General features: G+C 41.0%; 1 protein-coding gene and 1 non-coding gene across 4 annotated transcripts in view; one reads left to right on the top strand and one right to left on the bottom strand.

Moving 5' to 3' along the window:
• PRCP (prolylcarboxypeptidase) overlaps positions 1-23711 on the top strand; it is an 86995-nt gene that overhangs the window by 25470 nt on the left and 37814 nt on the right. For all 3 annotated transcript variants that reach the window (XM_068978148.1, XM_068978149.1, XM_068978150.1), the window contains one exon: positions 16675-16815. In XM_068978148.1, coding sequence (XP_068834249.1) covers positions 16675-16815 — 141 coding nt within the window. The remainder of the gene's footprint in view (positions 1-16674; positions 16816-23711) is intronic.
• Positions 7635-7706, bottom strand: TRNAW-CCA (transfer RNA tryptophan (anticodon CCA)). Its single transcript has one exon. It is a non-coding gene; the product is annotated as a tRNA-Trp (tRNA).

The raw sequence follows: 23711 nt of genomic DNA, 5'->3' as shown, positions 1-23711 counted from the left end.
TCTGGGAAGTACTCATGGCCCCCTGCAGGAGGACCTTCCTTCAGAGGAGGGGATACAGAAGACTGGATTATAGATTACTTGTATCACAGGTCTGTATCCTGAACTTTAGAAGCATGGTTTCACCTTTTTAGGGGTGGGGGTCTTTATCCATTACATTTGACTAGATACCAGCCTCATCTCTTCCATCATGAAGAAAGAAAAATATTAGTAATATGTCATACCGTACTTGACAAAGTAAGAGAATATAAACCTGTGAAGCTTTGTTTGATAATATTATATCATTTTTAAAAGATTATTAATGTTTATATATTGTCCCCCTCATCTGTAGTTTTTCTTTCCACAGTTTGTTATTTGCAGTCAACCTTGGTCCAAGAATATTAAATGGAACATTCCTGAAATAAACAATAAGTTTTAAATTGTATGCTGTTCTGAGTGAGTAGTGTGATAAAATCTCACACCTTTTGCTCCATCCTTCCAGGACCTGAATCATCCCTATGTCCAGCATATTCATGCTGTATATGCTGTCTATTTGTTAGCATAGGAAAAAAACATAGAATATGTTCCCTTGGGATCCACAGAGGATTGATTCCAGGACCCCTCTAAGGATACCAAAATTCATGGATGCTTAGGGTCCTTATATATCATACTGTACAATGGCATAGTACAACTGGCTCTACGTATCTGTAGATTCTGCACCCATGGATATGAAGGGCTGACCATATAGGGTTTGCTGACTCTTTAGGATTCAGCATTATTTGCAGTTTCTGACATCCTTTGGGTTCCAGCAAGATTTTTCACTTTTTAAAATGGAATAAATATAACATAATTTAGATTCCCTTACAATTCAACAAGGACATTTTGGCAGTACTTGCCTATGAAGGAGAGGACCTCATGGCTTTGGGTATTCATGGTTGCAAGGACATCAGGGATGACCTCAACTCTCTTGTCTCTTGTGTATTATGTCACAGTACTTTAGGAAGTTCCCATCCTGGTTTTATCCAGCCACTAAACTTCTTTACTATCCTGGGTGGTGGATGTTTGCTGAAGCAATCCCACAAGTAAGAAGTTTGCCTGCAAATTTAGCCTCTGAACTCAGGGATCCAATGGAGGCCTGAGCATCAGTTCCTTCTTCCATGCTGTACTTTTATCTTCAAATCATTGCTACACTGTACCCTTCTATTCTCCTTTAATAGATAGCTTTGCTCCCTACTTCACTGATTAAACAACTTTGTTGTTGTGTGAGAGGTGTTTTAGCTATAACCCCTTCAGTTTCTTCCTTCTCCACCTAGAGATGTAATTCCTTCTGCGTCCATCTGTTTCCCAGCAGAGGAGGGGTTCGTCCTATCCAAATCAAATCCCTCCGTCTGTGTCTTTGGCACCATTTTCTCGTGTCTCCTTAGAATCTCCAGGCATTACTAATCCCCCTCCCACCTAGAGTCTTAACTATTCCCTCTAATTACTTTTTGCCTTTGGACCTTATACCTCTCCCATGTTTCTTCTTCTCTGTAAACTCTTTGCTGGAAAAACGTATCTTACACATTGATCAAATAGACATTTGGCAGCACATTTGATTTACTGAACACTAGTATGCTGCTCATCCCACTCCAGTACTCCTGCCTGGAAAATCCCATGGACGGAGGAGCCTGGTGGGCTGCAGTCCATGGGGTCGTGAAGAGTCGGACATGACTGACTGACTTCACTTTCACTTTTCACTTTCATGCATTGGAAAAGGAAATGGCAACCCACTCCAGTGTTCTTGCCTGGAGAATCCCAGGGACGGGGGAGCCTGGTAGGCTGCTCTCTATGGGGTTGCACAGAGTCAGACATGACTGAAGTGACTTAGCAGCAGCAGCAGCAGCAGTATGCTGCTGAATGAGCCAGTATGATAGACATTTTATAGGAAGCTGTCATTCAGGTTAAATAGCTGTGCACTGGTCAAGAACCACAGCTTTAAGTGCTTTCCAGCACTACAAAATGTGACTATAACCCTGTCACACCTACTGCACAGTTGCACTCATTTCCCAAGCTGGCAAGGTAATGCTCCAAGCTAGGTTTCAACAGTACATAAATCAAGAACTTCCAGATGTTCAAGCTGGATTTAGAAAAGGCACAGGAACCAGAAAACAAATTGCCAACATCTCTCTGTTGGATCATAGTAAAAGCAAGAGAATTCCAGAAAAACATCTACTTCTGCTTCATTGACTATGCTAAAGCCTTTGACTGTGTGGATCACAACACATTGTGGAAAACTCTTAAGAGATAAGAATACCAGACCACCTTACCTGCCTCCTGAGAAATCTGTATGCAGGTCAGGAAGCAGCAGTTAGAATCAGACATGGAACAACAGACCGGTTCCAAACTGGGAAAGGAGTATGTCAAGTCTGTATCTTGTCACTCTACTAATTTAACTTATATGCAGCATACCTCACATGAAATGCTGGGCTGGATGAAGTACAAGCCGGAATCAAGTTGCCAGGAAAAACATCAATAACCTCAGATATGCAGATGATACCACCCTTATGGCAAAAAGTGAAGAGGAACTAAAGAGCCTCTTGATGAAGGTGAAAGAGGAGAGTGAAAAAGTTGGCTTAAAACTCAACATTAAAAGAATGAAGATCATGACATCCAGTTCCATTCCTATCTCTTCATGGCAAGTAGATGGGGTAAAAGTAGAAACAGTGAGAGACTTTATTTTCTTGGCCTCCAAAATCACTGCAGAAGGTGACTGAAGGCCTGAAATTAAAAGACACTTGCTCCTTGAAAGAAGTGAAAGTGAAAGTCTCTCAGTCTTGTCTGACTCTTTACAACTCCATGGACTGTACAGTCCATGGAATTCTCCAGGCCAGAATACTGAAGTATGGGTAGCCTTTCCCTTCTTCAGGAAATCTTCCCAACCCAGGGATCAAACCCAGGTCTCCTGCATTTCAGGTAGATTCTTTACCAGCTGAGCCACAAGGGAAGCCCAAGAATACATGACAAACCTAGATAGTTCATTAAAAAGCAGAGACATTATTTGCCAACAAAGGTCCAAAAAAACATAGTCAAAGCTATGGTTTTTCCAGTAGTCATGTATGCATGTGAGAGTTGGACCATAAAGAAGGCTGAGCACCGAAGAACTGATGCTTTCGAACTGTGGTGTTGGAGAAGACTCTTGAGAGAGTACCTTGGACTGCAAGGAGATCAAACCAGTCAATCCTAAAGGACATCAACCCTGAACATTCACTCGAAGCTGAAGCTCCAATACTTTGGTCATCTGATGTGAAGAGCCCACTCATTGGAAAAGACCCTGATGCTGGGAAAGATTGAAGGCAGGAGGAGAAGGGGACAACAGAGGATGAGATTGTTGGATGACATCACTGACTCAATGGACATGAGATTGAGCAAGCTCCAGGAAACAGTGAAGGACAGGGAAGCCTGGCGTGCTGCAGTCCATGGGGTCGCAAAGAGTTGGACACCATGAGCGACTGAACAACAAAAACCCTGTCTCAAAGTCACCCCTGACCTTTTAGCTTATATACTTCAGCAAAATGCTGATTAGTCCTTCCCCTGCCCATCTAGTCAGATTTGCCTGCATTAATTTGGACAAATAAATCTTCCTGTTTCTCCTCCCAGCAGAGGGCATACAGTTCTGGTTCCTCAGCTGCCTGGGTAAAGCTAAACTATTATGAGTCAGGTTTAGATTTTATGTTTGGGTTCTCACTCAGAGATGTGATTTGTCTGGGTAAAAGGTACATCTGACTACAGCATTCTGTAACTCTTCCAAAGGCAGTAACAGACCCTTGCAATTGATTTCCATTTTCATTGCTTTGAGTCATGGTTTTCTCTGAAGCTGTGTTGGGTTTGTTTTAATACCAATTGCAGAGCTAGGATGTGTACATTCATTCTATGTGTATTCATTGATCCCCCCTCCCCCTGCCTTGGTGGCATTGTGTGGCAAGCAGGATCTTAGTTCCCTGACAATGGATTGAACTCAGGACTCCTGCAGTGGTAGCACAGATTCTTAACCCCTGAATCACTAGGGGAATCCCTATTCATTGATCTACCATGTGCCAGACCTTATTCTACTCACTGGGGTCTTAGCAGTGAACAAAACAGACAAAAATCTCTGCCTCATTGAAGCTCTATTGCTCATGCACCTATTACACTTACTGTTGGTTTAGAGAGGCAATCTCAGATTTCAGGTTTCTCTTTATAGGGAGATTTTAGGTGTTAGCCTGGTGAATCTAATCTCATCATCTCTTAAATTATGTATCTTCTGCTACAAACAACAGCAGTTCCTGAATATGCTTGTTCTGCAGAGTTCATCATACTCTTTGCTTGACATGCTTTTCTGTACTTGAAAAAATTCTTGTTACTCTTCAGAGTTCAACTCAGGTATCACTTCCTCAGTGAATCCTTCCATGATTCCCTTGGGTCAGACTGTAACCTATCAGCTCCCACAATACTTTGTATGTGGAACTTACCGTCTTGTGACTGTTTGTTAGTTATGCTCATCACTTTTTTAGATTAAAAACTTGAGAAATGGAATTGTATCTTAGTTCTCTTTCCTAATGCCTGTTACTTAATGAGTACTCAATACACATTTTTAAGTGAAAGAGAAGTTAAATATAGATGTGATTTAGTATAATTTATGTATGACTGTAGTGAAATAGGAGCTTCCCTGGTGGCTGAGACAGTAAAGAATCTGCCTGCAATGCAAGAGACCCAGGCTTAATCCCTGGATTGGGAAGATGCCCTGGAGAAGGAAATGGCAACCCATTCTTGCCAGGGAAATCCCATGGACAGAGGAGCCTGGTGGGCTACAGTACATGTGGGTTGCAAAAGAGTGGAACATGACTTAGTGACTAAAGAACAACATAGTGAGGTAGAAATACAGGCATGTACATTATAAAATAAAAAATGTATCTTAAATGTAGTCTCAAGTGTTTACAAATCTATTTGCTAATTATCTTACTAAGTCTCTTCAGTCATGTCCAAGTCTTTGTAACCCCATGGACTGTAGCCTGCCAGGCTCCTCTGTCCATGGGATTCTCCAGGCAAGAATACTGGAGTGGGTTGCCATGCCCTCCTCCGGTGGATCTTCCTGACCCAGGAATCGAACCCACGTCTCTTTTGTCTCCTTCATTGTCAGGTGGGTTCTATACCACTGAGCTACCACGGAAGCCCTAATTATCTTACAAGTATAGAAAAAATGCACCAGCTTAACTCTAGAATCCTCTAATTCTCTTTTAGAGTCACCTTCCCTCTACAAGAGTAATCACTATTCTGACTCCTAACAACAGGTATTTTGAACTCTGATATTAAGCTATGTGAATACATCTTTGTTTGAAAAGAAAGATTTAAAATAATTGACATCTCTATAACTCAGGTTTTTTTCATTTCAGACTTAGGACTTGAGATTTAAGTTCCCTTCCTGTCCTAAAATTTTATGACTCTAATATTTAAAACGTAACAGTTCTCCCACTTTATTGCTTATACAATAGTGCCCTCTGATGATGTAATATTTCCTAAAATTTAAATAGATAATTTCAAACTTGAGAGCTTAGGCTGTGGTCAGGTAGTTCTAGTGGCACATAGCTTCCTGAAGCCACAGTAAGTTATTGACTCTGTGGTGCTGTCATAGAGTTGTTTAGCCAATAGATGATACCGGAACCTTGCTCTGCTGGAACACTTGACTATTCTTTGACAAAACATGTATTGATTTACTGGAATGTTTTGGGTCTTCTAAAGGACAGGGCATAAACACAGCATATTAAAAAGGAGAGACATTACTTTGCCAACAAAGGTCCATCTAGTCAAGGCTCTGGTTTTTCCAGTAGTCATGTATGGATGTGAAATTTGGACTCTAAAGAATGCTAAGCGCAGAAAAATTGATGGTTTTGAACTGTGGTGTTGGAGAAGACTCTTGAGAGTCCCTTGGACTGCAAGGAGATCCAACCAGTCCATCCTAAAGGAGGTTAGTCCTGGGTGTTCATTGGAGGGACTGATGTTAAAGCTGAAACTCCAATACTTTGGCCACCTAGTGTGAAGAGCTGACTCATTGGAAAAGACCCTGATGCTAGGGGGGATTGAGGGCAGGAGGAGAAGGGGACGACAGATGATGAGATGGTTGGATGGCATCACCAACACAATGGGCATGGGTTTGGGTGGACTCCGAGAGTTGGTGATGGACAGGGAGGCCTGGCATGCTGTGGTTCCTGGGGTCACAAAGAGTCGGACACGACTGAGCGACTGAACTGACTGAACTGAAAGGGCAGGATATCTTCACCTTTTAATGTTAGAGTATAAAATATTATGATGTCATAGGATTTTGGTAATTTAGAATATGATTTTCCTTTTGGGGTCCAAAGTCCTGGTTAGGGGAAAGGAGGCTTCCTGAGCACTGTAAAATTTTGCTGTACCCATTTTCTGACCAAGTATGTACTGTTAAAAATATAATTAGATGCTGTTGTGATATTTTTTATACCATTATTGAGTTTATAATAGCTTCTCTTATATTTTCTCAAGCACTAGCTTGATATATAAAATGTCTATGAGAATTTAACATTAACAAGAGGTCCTTATACACAGAAATGTGGGAAACCACATTTAGAAGATTTGAACTGAATTCATTTAATAATTATAAAGTATCTGTCTTGTAGAGGGGCACTATGGTAGCTATTGTGTTCTTGCCTTTCTAACAATCTCTTTATAGGTGCAGGAAGTTGGATAGCCAAACTTTTTTTCCGCAGTGGAGTCTCTCATATCCTTTTATTCCCTTCCCAGTTTGTTATTTTACCTTTAAGTAAATAATTTATATCTAAGAGTTTCTTCTTTGAGACTAAGAGCAGGTTACAAATAATATGTAGAAGGAAAGAATACAGTTCTCTTGTGTATATTAATATGCACAGAAAAATGTTTGAAAATATGCCACATCTTGTTACATAGAAGGATGATTTGATTTGAAGGATATCTCTGAGCAAACATCCACCTTACTTGTTAAAATAAACTAGACCTTCTATGATTGACAATGAAAGGAGCATCCCTGTGGGGAGGGAAGGACATTCCTGTTTCTTAGACTCACCTTCCTCTTGGAGGGACTTGTGATGCTTTTCTTTATCACCATCTCCACTCTGTCATCAAGGGACACTGTTTTCTTTTAAATTCTTTAAGTCAAATTTACCCTCCAGTCTTTCCTGGTATCTTCAGAATAAGCAACAGTTAGAACTGGACGTGGAACAACGGACTGGTTCCAGATTGGGAAAGGAGTATGTCAGGGCTATCTTGTCACCTTGCTTATTTAATTTACGTGCAGAGTACATCATGAGAAGTGCCAGGCTGGATGAAGTACAAGCTGGAATCAAGATTGCTGGTAGAAATATCAATAACCTCAGATATGCAGATGACACCACCTTTATAGCAGAAATCAAAGAGAAACTAAAGAGCCTCTTGATGAAGGTGAAAGTGGAGAGTGAAAAAGCTGGCTTAAAACTTAACATTCAGAAAACTAAGATCATGATGATAGGAAGGTGTAGTCGCTCAGTTGTGTCCGACTCTTGCGACCCTGTGGACTGTAGCCTACCAGGCTTCTCCTTCCATAGGATTCTCCAGGCAAGAATACTGGAGTGGGTTACCATTTCCTTCTCCAGGGGATCTTCCCGACCCAGGGATCGAACCCGGGTCTCCCGCATTGGAGGCGGACGCTTTAACCTCTGAGCCACCAGGGAGGCCTAAGATCATGATGATATCTGGTCCCATCTCTTCATGGCGAATAGATGGGGAAACAGTGGAAACAGTGAGAGACTTTATTTTCTTGGGCTCCAAAATCACTGCAGATGGTGACTACAGCCATGAAATTAAAAGATGCTTGCTCCTTGGAGGAAAAGCTATGACCAACCTAGACAGCATATTAAGAAGCAGAGACAATACTTTGCTGACAAAGGTCCATCTAGTCAAAGCTATGGTTTTTCCAGTAATCATGTATGAGAGTTGGACCATAAAAAAGGCTGAACACCAAAGAATTGATGCTTTTGAACTGTGGTGTTGGAGAAGACTCTTGAGAGTCCCTTGGACTGCAAGGAGATCAAACCAGTTCATCCTAATGGAAATCAGTCCTATCATTGGAAGAACTGATGCTGAAGCTGAAGCTCCAATACTTTGGCCACCTGATGCAAAGAGCCGACTCATTAGAAAAGACCCTGATGCTGGGAAAGATTGAAGGCAGGAGAAGAAGGGGATGTCAGAGGATGAGATTGTTGGATGGCATCGCCAACTCACTTGACATGAGTTTGAGTAAGCTCCGGGAGTTGGTAATGGACAGGGAAGCCTGGCGTGTTGCAGTCCATGGGGTTGCAAAGAGGCAGACACAACTGAGCAACTGAACAGCAAGAACTTCAGAATCAGTTCAGTTCAGTTCAGTTACTCAGTCGTATCCGACTCTTTGCGACCCCATGAATCGCAGCACCCCAGGCCTCCCTGTCCATCACCAACTCCCAGAGTTCACCCAAACTCATATCCATTGAGTCGGTGATGCCATCCAGCCATCTCATCCTCTGCCGTCCCCTTCTCCTCCTGCCCCCAATCCCTCCCAGCATCAGAGTCTTTTCCAATGAGTCAACTTTTTGCATGAGGTGGCCAAAGTACTGGAGTTTCAGCTTTAGTATCATTCCTTCCAAAGAACACCCAGGACCGATCTCCTTTAGAAAATACAGATGAATAAAGGTAGTAGTGACGAAATCTTGACTCTGTGCACCAATGCTGAAGATAAATACAGAGACAGAGTTTTGGAAGGATAAGAAAAATGGCTTTATCTTTGCCCAGCAAAAGGGAATACATAGCAGTCTAGCATCTCAAGAACTGTGCCCCTTTTCCCTCGGCAATAGGTAGTTTTATATCATTTTGAAGGTCTTCTATTTTTTTTTTTTTCTTTCTGCAAGTTTTCAAAATGGCCACAGCTGGCTTTAGGCAACTCAGCAACCAGGACTGGTGTCACTGAAGTTATCTAGCCCATGGCCTTTTTGAAAATGCAGAATGCTACAAGACAGTGTAGGGGGAAGAAGAATGTCAGGTGCCAAGTACAATCAGAGAGTAATTCGTTTTGTTTAGCTTTGTCAAGGGCAAGTCTAGCTGTGTTTGTTAGTAGTAATAGCTAGAGAATAACCAAGGTTGTTTAAATTTTTGCAGGCCTGTTTGACAAGTATGTATGTAACAAAGGCTGTTCACTCATTTCTGTTTTTGCTGCAACAATAGAACATTCAAAGGATTCTTAAAATCTTCTGACATAATCAAGTGAAAATAAGCTGAGAGTCACCCATGATCTGATTCATAATATATAGCTTGCTCTCCCGTCTAGTCCCAGCTCAGGGGCTCCTCCTGGGTGAGGGACAGCTTCACTTTTCTCCACCCACAGACCCGGAACCTGGCAAAACCCCACCATCCTTTCAGATTTTGGTTCATTCTGAAAGTTGTGTCCTTCTACCATGAAGGTGTCGACCCCTTCAGGGGAGGTCCAGCTTGCCCAGAAACAACGTTAGTCTCCATTTAGGAACTCTAGTTCCAAATAGGAAAAGGAGTATGTTAAGGCTGTATATTGTCACCCTGCTTATTTAACTTCTATGCAGAGTACATTATGAGAAATGCTGGGCTGGAAGAAACACAAGCTGGAATCAGATTGCTGGGAGAAATATCAATAACCTCAGATATGCAGATGACACCACCCTTAGAGCAGAAAGTGAAGAGGAACTAAAAAGCCTCTTGATGAAGGTGAAAGAGGAGAGTGAAAAAGTTGGCTTAAAGCTCAACATTCAGAAAACGAAGATCATGGCATTTGGTCCCATCACTTCATGGGAAATATATGGGGAAACAATGGAAACAGTGTCAGACTTTACTTTGGGGGGCTCCAAAATCACTGCAGATGGTGATTGCAGCCATGAAATTAAAAGACACTTACTCCTTGGAAGGAAAATTATGACCAACCTAGATAGCATATTAAAAAGCAGAGACATTACTTTGCCAACAAAGGTCCGTCTAGTCAAGGCTATAGTTTTTCCAGTAGTCATGTATGGATGTGAAAGTTGGACTGTGAAGAAAGCTGAGCACTGAAGAATTGATGGTTTTGACCTGTGGTGTTGGAGAAGACTCTTGAGAGTCCCTTGGACTGCAAGGAGATCCAACCAGTCCATTCTAAAGGTGATCAGTCCTGGGTGTTCTTTGGAAGGACTGATTATAAAGCTGAAGCTCCAATACTTTGGCCACCTCATGAGAAGAGCTGACTCATTGGAAAAGACTCTGATGCTGGGAGGGATTGGGGCCAGGAGGAGAAGGGGACGACGGAGGATGAGATGGCTAGATGGCATCACTGACTCGATGGACGTGAGTCTGAGTGGACTCCGGGAGTTGGTGATGGACAGGGAGGCCTGGTGTGCTGCCATCCATGGGGTCGCAAAGAGTCGGACACGACTGAGCGACTGAACTGAACTGAATAGAATGTCATGCCATAAATCCAAAATTATTACAGGAGAGGCACATCAAATGGAGGAAAGGAAGTCTTATCTCATTTCAATGTCTCTGGTCTAGAACTGGGCACCAGAGAGCCCTCTTTCAAGCTACCTTAATTTGAAGTGTGCCTTTTTTTTGCCCTGTGTATTTTAGTAAAATTCTGTTGTTATTGTATATCTGGATATGTAAATGAAATCAACTATAAACCAATTTTTCTAAAACTAAAGCCTACTGAGTAAGAGTCAACATTGTTTTCTTTTTATATAAGTAGCCTATTTAAATGAGTTAAAAACAATATAGTAACAATTACTGAGTTAAGTCAGTGAAAAGACCATGTTCTTCAGTAAAACTGTTAGTAAATGGGTGGTAATGTATACTTCATTTTGCAAATCTAGGAGAGAGATGCCCTAGTGCCCCCTGCTGATGATTGAAGTTTGTAGCCAGCCCTATCTGCAGTAGTGTGTTACGATGAAAAAAGCAGACTGGATTTTGTGAGAGGTAGGATTGGGTAGTGAAAAATGCACATGAAGAAGAATTGTATTTACTTTATTTATTAGTTATATTACCTTAGGCAAGTTATCTGACCTCTGAGCTTTCATATCCTTATTTATAGGACTGGTGTAATGAACATGCCCCAGAGGCTGATGGGGAGGATGGTAAGGTGATCTGTGTAAAGCACCAACACAGTACCACACCCAGAATAGGTGTTTTGTGTTACGCACCTCCCCCACCTTTCTCCAAGTTGCCACCAAAACTGCTTCTAGTAGGTGTGATGTTCTTAAGGCTTTTCTGGATGTAAATTTTATTTTTGAGCAGTTTTAAAGTCCACGTAGTTATTGCTGTCACAATAAACTATTTAAAGGATGTTCCCTTTGTTTCTTCCTGTCTACCCATTCTCATGGATCTCTTTATCTTCTACAAGGTGAAGGAGGGAAATATCTCATGAAATAGGACCATATTGTAGAGAGAACTGCTGTGTGTGACTAGAGGTGTTTTCCCTTTTTGAGATCATGTTTGCATGGCTTTTATGGTGCTATTATTTTAGTTATCTCAATATACCAAATTGAAAAGATAATTAAAAATTCCAGGTTTGCCTCTGACTTGTAACCTTGGCCAAGCCACTTGACCTCTTTGAGCCTGGTTTTTTTTTTCAGTTGAACAGTGCAGATCAACTGGCTTCTAAGTCCCTTGTCTCTGTTTCTGTTGTTGTTTATAAAATTTCTATTCAGGATCACATAGCTGAAAGTGGTATGCAGCCCTCAGCTCTCCACAGCAGAGGGCACACTGCACCTAGTGTGCCAGGCCATTAGGTATTGGGAACTGTCTACAGCTGTATAGTCTGAAGTGGGTGTCCCTGATAATTAGGAAGAGTCAAGAAAATTCTGTAAATGAATATTTTGCAAAGGATATTTCATTACTTGTTTCTAGCTCTTTACTATTTAGCTGAAGCACTCTAGAAATAGGAGATTTTGATGTTCTAGTGGGATGTCCTGTAATTCTGTGTAGAGCTTCGTCACTCTCCACCTCACTTACCTCATCTTGATATCCCATCTGGTGTGCAGATGGGGTGGAGTGGAGAGCTAACATTCCTTGAGCATGCATTATACATTAGGGACTCTTCCTGGTACTTTAGTTATGTTTAATCTTCACAGTAATCCTTTGAGTTGTGTGTTATTATCTTTATTTTATATAGGATGAAAATGGGGCTCATACAGGTTACGTGGCTTGCCTGAGGCCTCGCAGTAACAATTCAAGTTCACATCTGTTAACTCCTGAATCTGCTTTCTTTCTGTCATACCAGAGTTCCACCCCCTTTCTCCCAAATTAAACAATTGGGGATTGCTAGCAGCAGGATTGCCCTGAGAGTGGCCATATAAGGAAGTTTGGCTTTCTCTAAAGTTTTTGTGGCTCTTGTAATTCTAGATATAAGCCTTTTCTCAAAGCTCGGCTCTAAAGTCAGTGGGTAAATTGAAAATCACTATGGCAGAATTATCTTTGAGAATACCAGGGGGAAGTAGTCATCTTGTTAGAGAGCCATGTACTTCCTTTCTTTAACTCCAGCACAGCTAGTCTTTCTTCCTTTGTTGAAACAGATCATGGTTTTTCCTGTTGAGCTTCAAATGATGCAGTTGGCATGTATTTAGGCGCCATGGTGGGTAGTAATTCACATCTTTGAGCATCAGAGTCTCATTCAGCATTGTGTGTGTGTATGTTAGTCACTCAGTCATGTCTAACTTTGCAACCCCATGGACTGTAGCCTGCCAGGCTCCTCTGTCCATGGCGATTCTCCAGGCAAGAATACTGGAGTAGGCTGCCATTCCCTTCTCCAAGGGATCTTCCCCACCCAGGGATTGAACCCAGGTCTCAGCATAGTGAGAGGCTTACATATTAAAAGTATTCTGAAACTTCGATCAAGAGAAGGAAGAGCAGATTCATGTCTTATTTAGGGGCTTAACTCATTTGTTCTCAGAACATTAGTTGTACGTCAGAATTACTTGGTGTGCATGTGTGCTAAGTTGCTTCAGTCATGTCTAACTCTTTGTGACGCTAATGACTGCAACCTGCCAGGCTCCTGTCCAGGGGATTCTCCAAGCAAGAATAATGGAGTGGGTTGCCATGCCCTCCTACAGGGGATCTTCCTGACCCAGAGGTTGAACCTGTGTCTCTTAAGTCTACCTGCATTGGCAGGCGGGTTCTTTACCACTAGCGCCACCTGGGAAGCCCCAGAATTACTTGGAGGCCATGTTAAAACACAAGTTACTGGGTTCTACTCCTCACAGTTTCTAATTCAGTAGGCCTGGGAATTTGCATTTTTAACCAGTAGGCCAGAGAATTCGTATTTTTAACAAGTTCCTAGATGAAGCTGATGCTGGTATCTAGGGACCTTACATGGAGAAACATTATATTAATTTGAACGGAAGCAAGTGGAATCACTTGTTTATCTTTCCTTCACTGTTTGTCTATTTCTCTTGCTCTTTTTTACTTTGAGGCTTAGTGAGTGTAGTTGAATTAGTTTGAGTTAAATTAAGGAGCTGTGGCTCAGTCACTTCTTTATCTGGTTGCTTAGTTTACTTCTTGGCCTAGAACAAGTACTTGGCCCATTCAGTTGATGCTTGTTGAATAAGTGATTGAGTGAGTTAATGTATGTCATGTGTGCTTGCTAAGTCGCTTCAGTCACGTCTGACTCTTTGTTGAACCTATGGACCCCATCAGGCTCCTCTGTCCAGGGGACTCTCCAGGCAAGAATACTGGAGTGGGTTGCTGTGCTCTCTTCAAGATATGTCATAGGAGGGTTTTTTGTTTTTGTTTTTTTTAGCACATGGATATCATTATTATATACCTGCCCCATAAAACTGCTATTTTACTGAATGGTAAATAGTCTTTATATTAGAATAGCCTATACTTTAAGACCATATATGGTAAAGATTGTGGACATTGGGAAATGTGCATAAGGTGTAGAGTTGAGAAACTTGCATTTTGGAACTTGTGGTATGAATGTGAAGCGTGTGTGTGTGTGTGTGTGTGTGTGTGTGTGTGTGTGTGTGTAGATGGAGTTCCATTTCTTTTGGAATGGTCTAGAGAAATCTTGCAAGGTCTGGGTTGCTGCTGCTGCTGCTGCTAAGTCACTTTAGTTGTGTCCGACTCTGTGCGACCCCATAGATGGCAGCCCACCAGGCTTCCCTGTCCCTGGGATTCTCCAGGCAAGAACACTGGAGTGGGTTGCCATTTCCTTCTCCAATGCATGAAAGTGAAAAGTGAAAGTGAAGTCACTCAGTCGTGTCCTGTCTGGGTTAGGTCAGGACTAACTCCTGACCCAGGGAGGTTGGAGCAACACTGGGTCAGCCTATGTGTACCCCAGACCAGACCCTGCATTCTCACTCTTGTCCCTCCGGAGCTCTGAGGAATTCAGACCCTGTGATCCTAAAGACTTGGTAGGCTCTGTCTGTTGTAACTCTTTAAATTCAGATAGTTGTATGTGAACTTTACCATGTTATAGCATTTAACAATTGTATTTTTTAAGTGGTGAGTTCATTTAGTGAAGTTTGATTTAAGCTCAAAATTGTGTCATTTTGACATAATTTGTAGTGTATCTGGCAAAGTCTCAGTATCCAGTGTCTTTTTGTCTCTTTTAGTATAGATTAAATTTTTTTTCCTTTAAATTCACTTTACTTTAACAAAAATTAAAAACAATTTTTAAAAATACTTTTTGGCTGCATCTTACAGCACGCAGGATCTTAGTTCCCCAACCAGGGACTGAACCTGTGCTCCCTGCAGTGGAAGTGTGAGTCTTAACTGCTGGCTCAGTCTAGGACGTTCCCATTTTACCTTTTCACTTTTTTTAATGCTGAAATATTTTTTTATTCTTTTCTTAAATAATTTTATTCATTTATTTGGCTGTGCTGGGTGTTCATTGGTGCACGGACATTTCTGTTGTGGTGGCGAGTGGGGGCCACTCTTTAGTTGTGGTGTGTGGGCTTCTCATTGCTGAGCACAGGTTTCAGGAGTTGTGGCATGTGGGCTCAGTATTTGTCCTGAGGCATGTGGGATCTTCCTCAACCAGGGATCAAACCCGTGTCCTCTGCATTGGCAGGTGGATTCTTCACCGCTGAGCCACCAGAGAAGTCCTAAGCTGAAGTATTTTCAAGTAAATTAAAACAGCATGGTATTTTCTCTCTAAATCCTTTATATACAGCTGTAAAATAGAAAAACTTTTTCTTATGTAGTCAAAACAATATCACTTCTAACAAAATTAATGTTAATAAATCCTAGTTTGAACAAACAAGATATAAATCACAATTTAGGGACAACTGGGTTAATTTAAATATGGACTAGGTTTGTCAAATACCATTTTTCTAATTCTGTCATTGCTTCTGCATTAGCTGACATTTGATAAAACAGAGCTGTTTTTCATCAGTTGGGACTATTTAGTACCCTGAAATACAATCCTGTTGGAAAGGCAAGTTAAATGTTGAGTTCTTTGCTTTTTTATTTACAACTTCTAAATGAGGAGTTGGCTTAATAAATAAATGGTGAGGAATAAATATTTTTCTTGCTTTCTCTTTTTTGATATCCTTATGGAATAATGGATTTTCATGAATCAATTAAAATATGGAATCAAATGTTTTAATTAGCTGCAATCATTATTCTTTTTATGTTTCATTTGTTTTATGTTCAATTAATTAAAACTTCAGCCAATGATAGTCCTTTGTATAGTATGAGATACCAAGATCCTGGCCCTTGCAATGTCAATTGTTATTGGGATGACAATGTTTATAGACCTCTTCAATGGTCTTTCTAGTCCTTGAATTTCAATATTGAAAGTTTCAATAATGAAAATTCAAGTAGTAAGGAATGTCTGTATTTTAAAAATTACTAAGTTCATATTACTATTTCCAATTTAATTTTAACATTATTGTGTTTTTAAGTGGCTACTTGATTTTATAATTGTATATTTTACACTGAAAATCTTGACCAATAATATCGCTTTATCTTAAAATATGAAGAAAATGATTTCAAAATAATATCAATATTACTCAGTTCAGTTCAGTTCAGTTCAGTCGCTCAGTCATGTCCGACTCTTTGTGACCCCATGAATCACAGCACACCAGGCCTCCCTGTCCATCACCAACTCCTGGAGTTCACTCAGATTCACGTTCATCGAGTCAGTGATGCCATCCAGCCATCTCATCCTCTGTCGTCCCCTTCTCCTCCTGCCACCAATCCCTCCCAGCATCAGAGTCTTTTCCAATGAGTCAACTCTTCGCATGAGGTGGCCAAAGTACTGAAGTTTCAGCTTCAGCATCATTCCTTCCAAAGAACACCCAGGGCTGATCTCTTTTAGAATGGACTCGTTGGATCTCCTTGCAGTCCAAGGGACTCTAAATAGTCTTCTCCAACACCACAGTTCAAAAGCATCAATTCTTCAGCTCTCAGCTTTCTTCACAGTCCAACTTTCACATCCATACATGACTACTGGATAAACCATAGCCTTGACTAGACGGACCTTAGTCGGCAAAGTAATCTCTTTGCTTTTGAATATGCTATCAATATTACTACTACTACTGAAACCAAATGAAGTTTGAAGTTTTTTAATTTTTGTAGTGTAGCTTGATTTGAATGGAAGAATAATATATGTACTTTTTAGTTTTTAATTACTTTCCTTTGAAATATGTCTTGTCTGTTTCTTTTTTGTCATAGGTTGATCACTTTGGATTTAATATCGATAGAACTTTTAAACAGCGATACCTAATAGCTGATAACTACTGGAAGGAAGATGGTGGATCAATACTTTTCTACACTGGTAATGAAGGAGACATTATTTGGTTTTGCAATAACACGGTATGTGCAGATTTGTGAAACTCTTGTGCTCAATTTTTTTTTATTATGATCAACTGGAAAAAAATCTTTTGTAGTATATATGACCAAATAATTCTGAAGTTTTTTAAAAAAAAAACAAAAAGATAAACTCACAAATAATAGAGAAACAGCAAAAGTATGTGAATAGGCAGTTTACAAAAGAATAAATACAGACATCCAATAAGCCTGTTCAGCCTTAAAGAATTACATGTGAAAAGAATGAAATATGATACTATTTTTGGACAACTGAATTTTAAAAGATGAAAAAATATCCCAGCTTATTTCACAATTGAACAAGGATATGGGAGAAATGGGAGTAGGGATGTCATAACTATGTAATAAATATAGTTTATTGTTATTATTACAGTCTAGAATGAGAACACAGGGGCAGGAATTTTTGTTTGCTTGTTCAGTGTTGTATCCTAGATCCAGGACTGTGTTAGGCATATAGCAGGTACTCAATAACTATTTGTTAAATGAATTAATTAATAAAATCTAAACAAAGCCAGTGCAAATAAGAAAAAAAAATGGAAGTTTGACTTTCAAATAGGAATGGATGAAGGTATATTTTAGCTTTCCTGTTGTACTATTTTTCTTATATTTGTGAGGATAAAAAATATTGTAGCTGTTAGCTTGCTTCTCTTGACTATATATTCTATCTTCTTTTATAATAATGCTTAAATCTGTTAACAAAACTTAATTAAGACAAATGAAAGGAAGAAATTTTCCTTTTTAATCAGCCAGAGCTAAGACTAGAAAATGTCAGCTTTATACCAGAAAGCTAGTCTGTGAACTACCTTAGGGTGGGGACTGAATCATATTTTCTCCACTGTCAATGTCTGACATGGTGCTTGGTATTCAGAAGGTCTTAGTAAATGTTGAACTGAACTACATTAAAAGCAAAGATATGAACCCAATTATATTGTGTTATTGTATTCCATATTTATAATTATTTCCTTAGGAAATAACATTCTTTAGGATGTTATTAGTCTAAATATGTTAGTTGAAAATAAAATAATTCCCTAAGAACTGATCTTAGATATCTATTTCTCTTAGATGAGTGACAGATAAAATCAGAATTTATTTTCCATCAGATTCCTGCTCTGTAATTCTGTGAAACAACTGGGCCTGCCTTGTCTCTCTTTCACTTCCTTGTGCAATTGCTCTTCTATGCCAAGGCAATGGGTCTTAACCAACACCACAATTCAAAAGCATCAGTTCTTCAGCACTCAGCTTTCTTTATGGTCCAGCTCTCACATCCATACATGACTACTGGAAAAATCATAGCCTTGACTAGACAGACCTTTGTTGACAAAGTAATGTCTCTGCTTTTTAATATGCTGTCTAGGTTGGTCATAACTTTCCTTCTAAGGAGTTCAGTTCAGTTCAGTTCAGTCGCTCAGTCGTGTCCAACTCTTTGCGACCCCATGAATCGCAGCACACCTCCCTGTCCATCACCAACTCCCGGAGTTCACTCAGACTCACGTCCATTGAGTCAGTGATGCCATGCAGCCATCTCATCCTCTGTTGTCCCCTTCTCCTCCTGCTCCCAACCCCTCCCAGCATCAGAGTTTTTTAATGAGTCAACTCTTCGCATGAGGTAGCCAAAGTACTGGAGTTTCAGCTTTAGCATCATTCCTTCCAAAGAACACCCAGGGCTGATTTCCTTCAGAATGGAATGGTTGGATCTCCTTGAAGTCCAGGGGACTCTCAAGAGTCTTCTCCAGCACCACAGTTCAAAAGCATCAATTCTTCGATGCTCAGCTTTCTTCACAGGCCAACTCTCACATCCATACATGACCACTGGAAGTGCAATCACCATTTGCAGTGATTTTGGAGCCCCCCAAAATAAATTTGCCATCTATTTGCCATGAAGTGATGGGACCAGATGCCATGATCTTAGTTTTCTGAGTATTGACCCTTAAGCCAACTTTTTCACTCTCCTCTTTCACCTTCATCAAGAGGCTCTTTAGTTCCTCTTCACTTTCTGCCATAAGGGTGATGTCATCTGCATATCTGAGGTTATTGATGTTTCTCCTGGTGATCTTGATTCCAGCTTGTGCTTCTTCCAGCCCAGCTTTTCTCATGATGTACTCTGCATAAAAGTTAGATAAGCAAGGTGACAATATACAGCCTTGACGTACTCCTTTTCCTATTTGGAACCAGTCTGTTGTTCCATGTCCAGTTCTAACTGTTGCTCCCTGACCTGCATATAGGTTTCTCAAGGGGCAGGTCAGGTGGTCTGGTATTCCCATCTCTTTCAGAATTTTCCACAGTTTGTTGTGATCCACACAGTCAAAGGCTTTGGCATAGTCAATAAAGCAGATATAGATGTTTTTCTGAAACTCTCTTGCTTTTTTGATGATCCAGCGGATGTTGGCAATTTGATCTCTGGTTCCTCTGCCTTTTCTAAAACCAGCTTGAATACCTGGAAGTTCATGGTTCACGTATTGTTGAAGCCTGGCTTGGAGAATTTTGAGCATTATTTTACTAGCGTGTGAGATGAGTGCAATTGCGCGTAGTTTGAGCATTCTTTGGCATTGCCTTTCTTTGGGATTGGAATGAAAATTGACCTTTTCCAGTCCTGTGGCCACTGCTGAGTTTTCCAAATTTGCTGACATAGTGAGTGCAGCACTTTCACAGCATCATCTTTTAGGATTTGAAATAGCTCAACTGGAATTCCATCACCTCCACTAGCTTTTTTCATCAGAGAAGGCAGTGGCACCCCACTCCAGTACTCTCGCCTGGAAAATCCTGTGGGCAGAGGAGCCTGGTAGGCTGCAGTCCATGGAGTCGTGAAGAGCTGGACACGACTGAGCAACTTCACTTTCACTTTTCACTTTCATGCATTGGAGAAGGAAAAGGCAACCCACTCCAGTGTTCTTGCCTGGATAATCCCAGGGACAGGGGAGCCTGGTGGGCTGCCATCTATGGGGTCGCACAGAGTCAGACACGACTGAAGTGACTTAGCAGCAGCAGCAGCAGCAGCAGCTTTGTTCATAGTGATGCTTCCTAAGGCCCACTTGACTTCACATTCCAGGATGTCTGGCTCTAGGTGAGTGATCATACTATCGTGATTATCTGGGTGGCGAAGATCATTTTTGTACAGTTCTTCTGTGTATTCTTGCCACCTCTTCTTAATATCTTCTGCTTCTGTTAGGTCCATACCATTTCTGTCCTTTATCCAGCCCATCTTTATGTGAAATGTTCCCTTGGTATCTCTAATTTTCCTGAAGAGATCTGTAGTTTTCCCCATTCTATTGTTTTCCTCTATTTCTTTGCATTGTTCGCTGAGGAAGGCTTTCTTTTCTCTCCTTGCTATTCTTTGGAACTCTGCATTCAGATGCTTATATCTTTCCTTTTCTCCTTTGCTTTTCGCTTCCCTTCTTTTCACAGCTATTTGTAAGGCCTCCTCCAACAGCCATTTTGCTTTTTTGCATTTCTTTTCCATGGAGATGGTCTTGATCCCTGTCTCCTGTACCATGTCATGAGCCTCTGTCCATAGTTCATCAGGGACTCTGTCTATCAGATCTAGTCCCTTAAGTCTATTTCTCACTTCCACTGTCTAATCATAAGCAATTTGATTTAGGTCATACCTGAATGGCTTAGTGGTTTTCCCCACTTTCTTCAATTTAAGTCTGACTTTGGCAATAAGGAGATCATGATGTGAGCCGCAGTCAGCTCCCGGTCTTGTTTTTGCTGACTGTATAGAGCTTCTCCATCTTTGGTGGCAAAGAATATAATCAATCTGATTTTGGTGTTGACCATCTGGTGATGTCCATGTGTAGAGTCTTATATTGTTGGAAGAGGGTGTTTGCTATGACCAGTATATTCTCTTGGCAAAACTCTATTAGCCTTTGCCCTGCTTTATTTTGCACTTCAAGGCCAAATTTGCCTGTTACTCTAGGTGTTTCTTTACTTCCTACTTTGCATTCCAGTCCCCTGTAACGAAAAGGACATCTTTTTTGGGTGTTAGTTCTAAAAGGTCTTGTAGGTCTTCATAGAACCATTCAACTTCAGCTTCTTTAGCATTACTGTTCGGGTCATAGCCTTGGATTACCATGATATTGAATGGTTTGCCTTGGAAATGAACAGAGATCATTTTGTCATTTTTGACATTGCATCCAAGTACTGCATTTCAGACTCTTTTGTTGACCATGATGGCTACTCCATTTCTTCTAAGGGATTCCTGCCCCCAGTAGTAGATATAATGGTCATCTGAGTTAAATTCACCCATTCCAGTCAATTTTAGTTCATTGATTCCTAGAATATCAACATTCACTCTTGCCATCTCCTGTTTGACCACTTCCAATTTGCCTTGATTCATAGACCTAACATTCCAGGTTCCTATGCAATATAGCTCTTTACAGCATCGGACCTTGCTTCCATCACCAGTCACATCCACAACTGGGTGTTATTTTTGCTTTGGCTCCGTGTCTTCATTCTTTCTGGGGTTATTTCTCCACTGATCTCCAGTAGCATATTGGGCACCTACCGACCTGGGGAGTTCCTCTTTCAGTGTTCTATCTTTTTGCTCTTTCATACTGTTCATGGGGTTCTCAAGGCAAGAATACTGAAGTGGTTTGCCATTCCCTTCTCCAGTGGACCACATTCTGTCAGACCTCTCCACCGTGACCCATCCATCTTGGGTGGCCCCAAATGGCATGGCTTAGTTTCATTGAGTTAGACAAGTCTGTGGCCCATGTGATCAGATTGGCTAGTTGTCTGTGATTGTGGTTTTTCAGTCTGTCTGCCCTCTGATCCCCTCTCTCAGTGCATACTGTCTTACTTGGGTTTCTCTTACCTTGGACGTGGGTTATCTCCTCATGGCTGCTGCTCCTGACCTTGGATGTGGGGTAGCTTGCGTCCAAATTAATACATTTGCTTCCTCTCAAAACCTGAGGTCAACTCTTCTGATTACTTTGATGGATGATCCTTTCTGTTAGGAAACTCATACTCTGTTAGGGTCAGACACAGATAAGCAAATGTTGCAACAAAGTAATAGAGATCCATACCTGTCGAGAGTGATATTGATAGGAGGGCATGGTCAGCAAGTCGTCAAGAGGGCAGGCAGAGGGGGGCATCTTGAGCTGGGGTACAGATGTCTATAGATACATGGCAGGGGTAGAGAAGAGCAAGTGTTAAGAGAGAAAATAGTGTTACTGAAACCATCACAAATATAGGTTAAACTCTCCGTCCTCACATGCATACAGCTCTTTTAATTGTTCATTTATTGGTCAAGACAAAGAAAAAATTTGTCTTAGTCTTTGTTAGGATCTTCACAGGTGGCTCAGTGGTGGGGAATCTATCTGCAATGCAGAAGACCCAGGTTTGATCCCTTGGTTGGGTAGATCGCCTGAAGAAGGGATTGGCAACCTACTCCAGGATTGTTGCCTGGAGAATTCCATGAACAGAGGAGCCTGGTGTGCTACAGTCCATGGGATCATAGAGTTGGACCCAACTGGATGACTAACACTTTCACTCAGTCTTTGTAAAGGAATAAGAGCTCATTAAAAAGGAATAATGTGCACTAGGAATGACAAGCAGTTGTAATCTATGCTAAATCTAAATCTGGGACTTCCCTGGTGGCTCAGTAGTGAAGAATCTGCCTGCCAGTGCAGGAAATGCGGGTTCAATCCCTCAGTCTGCAAGATCCCCTGGAGAAGGAAATGGCAACCCCCTCCTGTATTCTTGCCTGGGAAATCCCATGGGTAGAGGAGCTTGGTGGGCTACAGTCCATGGGGTCGGAAAAGACTAAATAACAACAGCAAATCTAAATCTAGTTAATTGATGTTGGCCACCTAGAATGCTTTGTTAAGGATTCTGAGGTCACAACTTTAGGTAAGTGAAAAAATTGCAGCTGTTGATTAGTGACCAGCATTATGTATTATTGGAAATAAGGAGGTTTGCACTTGATGATTGTATTCTGGAGCTAGGTGGCGTGTGCTTGAATGTTGGCCCTGCCGCTTTCTCGCTCTGTGACTGTCACAGGTTGTTTAAACTGTGTCCTTGCCTGTAGATATAATCAAAGTGCCTATCTTTTAGATTGTTGTGATAACTAAGTGAATTAATATATCTAAAGTGTTTAGAATGGTTTTTAATGAGTCGTAGCACTCATTAAAGCGAAAAGCAAAGGAGAAAAGGAAAGATATAAGCATCTGAATGCAGAGTTCCAAAGAATAGCAAGAAGAGATAAGAAAGCCTTCCTCAGCGATCAATGCAAAGAAATAGAGGAAACAACATAAAGGGAAAGACTAGAGATCTTTCAGGAAAATTAGAGATACCAAGGGAACATTTCATGCAAAGATGGGCTCGATAAGGGACAGAAATGGTATGGACCTAACAGAAGCAGAAGATATTAAGAAGAGGTGGCAAGAATACATAGAAGAACTGTACAAAAAAGATCTTCACCACCCAGATAATCACTATGGTGTGTTCACTCACCTAGAGCCAGACATCCTGGAATGTGAAGTCAAGTGGGCCTTAGAAAGCATCACTATGAACAAAGCTAGTGGAGGTGATGGAATTCCAGTTGAGCTATTTCAAATCCTGAAAGGTGATGCTGTGAAAGTGCTGCACTTAATATGCCAGCAAATTTGGAAAACAGCAGTGGCCACAGGACTGGAAAAGGTCAGTTTTCATTCCATTCCCAAAGAAAGGCAATGCCAAAGAATGCTCAAATCACTGCACAATTGCACTTATCTCACACACTAGTAAAGTAATGCTCAAAATTCTCCAAGCCAGGCTTCAGCAATATGAGAACCGTGAACTTCCAGATGTTCAAGCTGGTTTTAGAAAAGGCAGAGGAACCAGAGATCAAATTGCCAACATCTGCTGGATCATTGAAAAAGCAAGAGAGTTCCAGAAAAACATCTATT

The sequence above is a fragment of the Capricornis sumatraensis genome, chromosome 8 (genome assembly GCF_032405125.1).
Source record: "Capricornis sumatraensis isolate serow.1 chromosome 8, serow.2, whole genome shotgun sequence".
NCBI lineage: Eukaryota > Metazoa > Chordata > Mammalia > Artiodactyla > Bovidae > Capricornis > Capricornis sumatraensis.
Note: the sequence above shows the minus strand (reverse complement) of the source record. Positions and strands in the feature narration are given on the sequence as shown.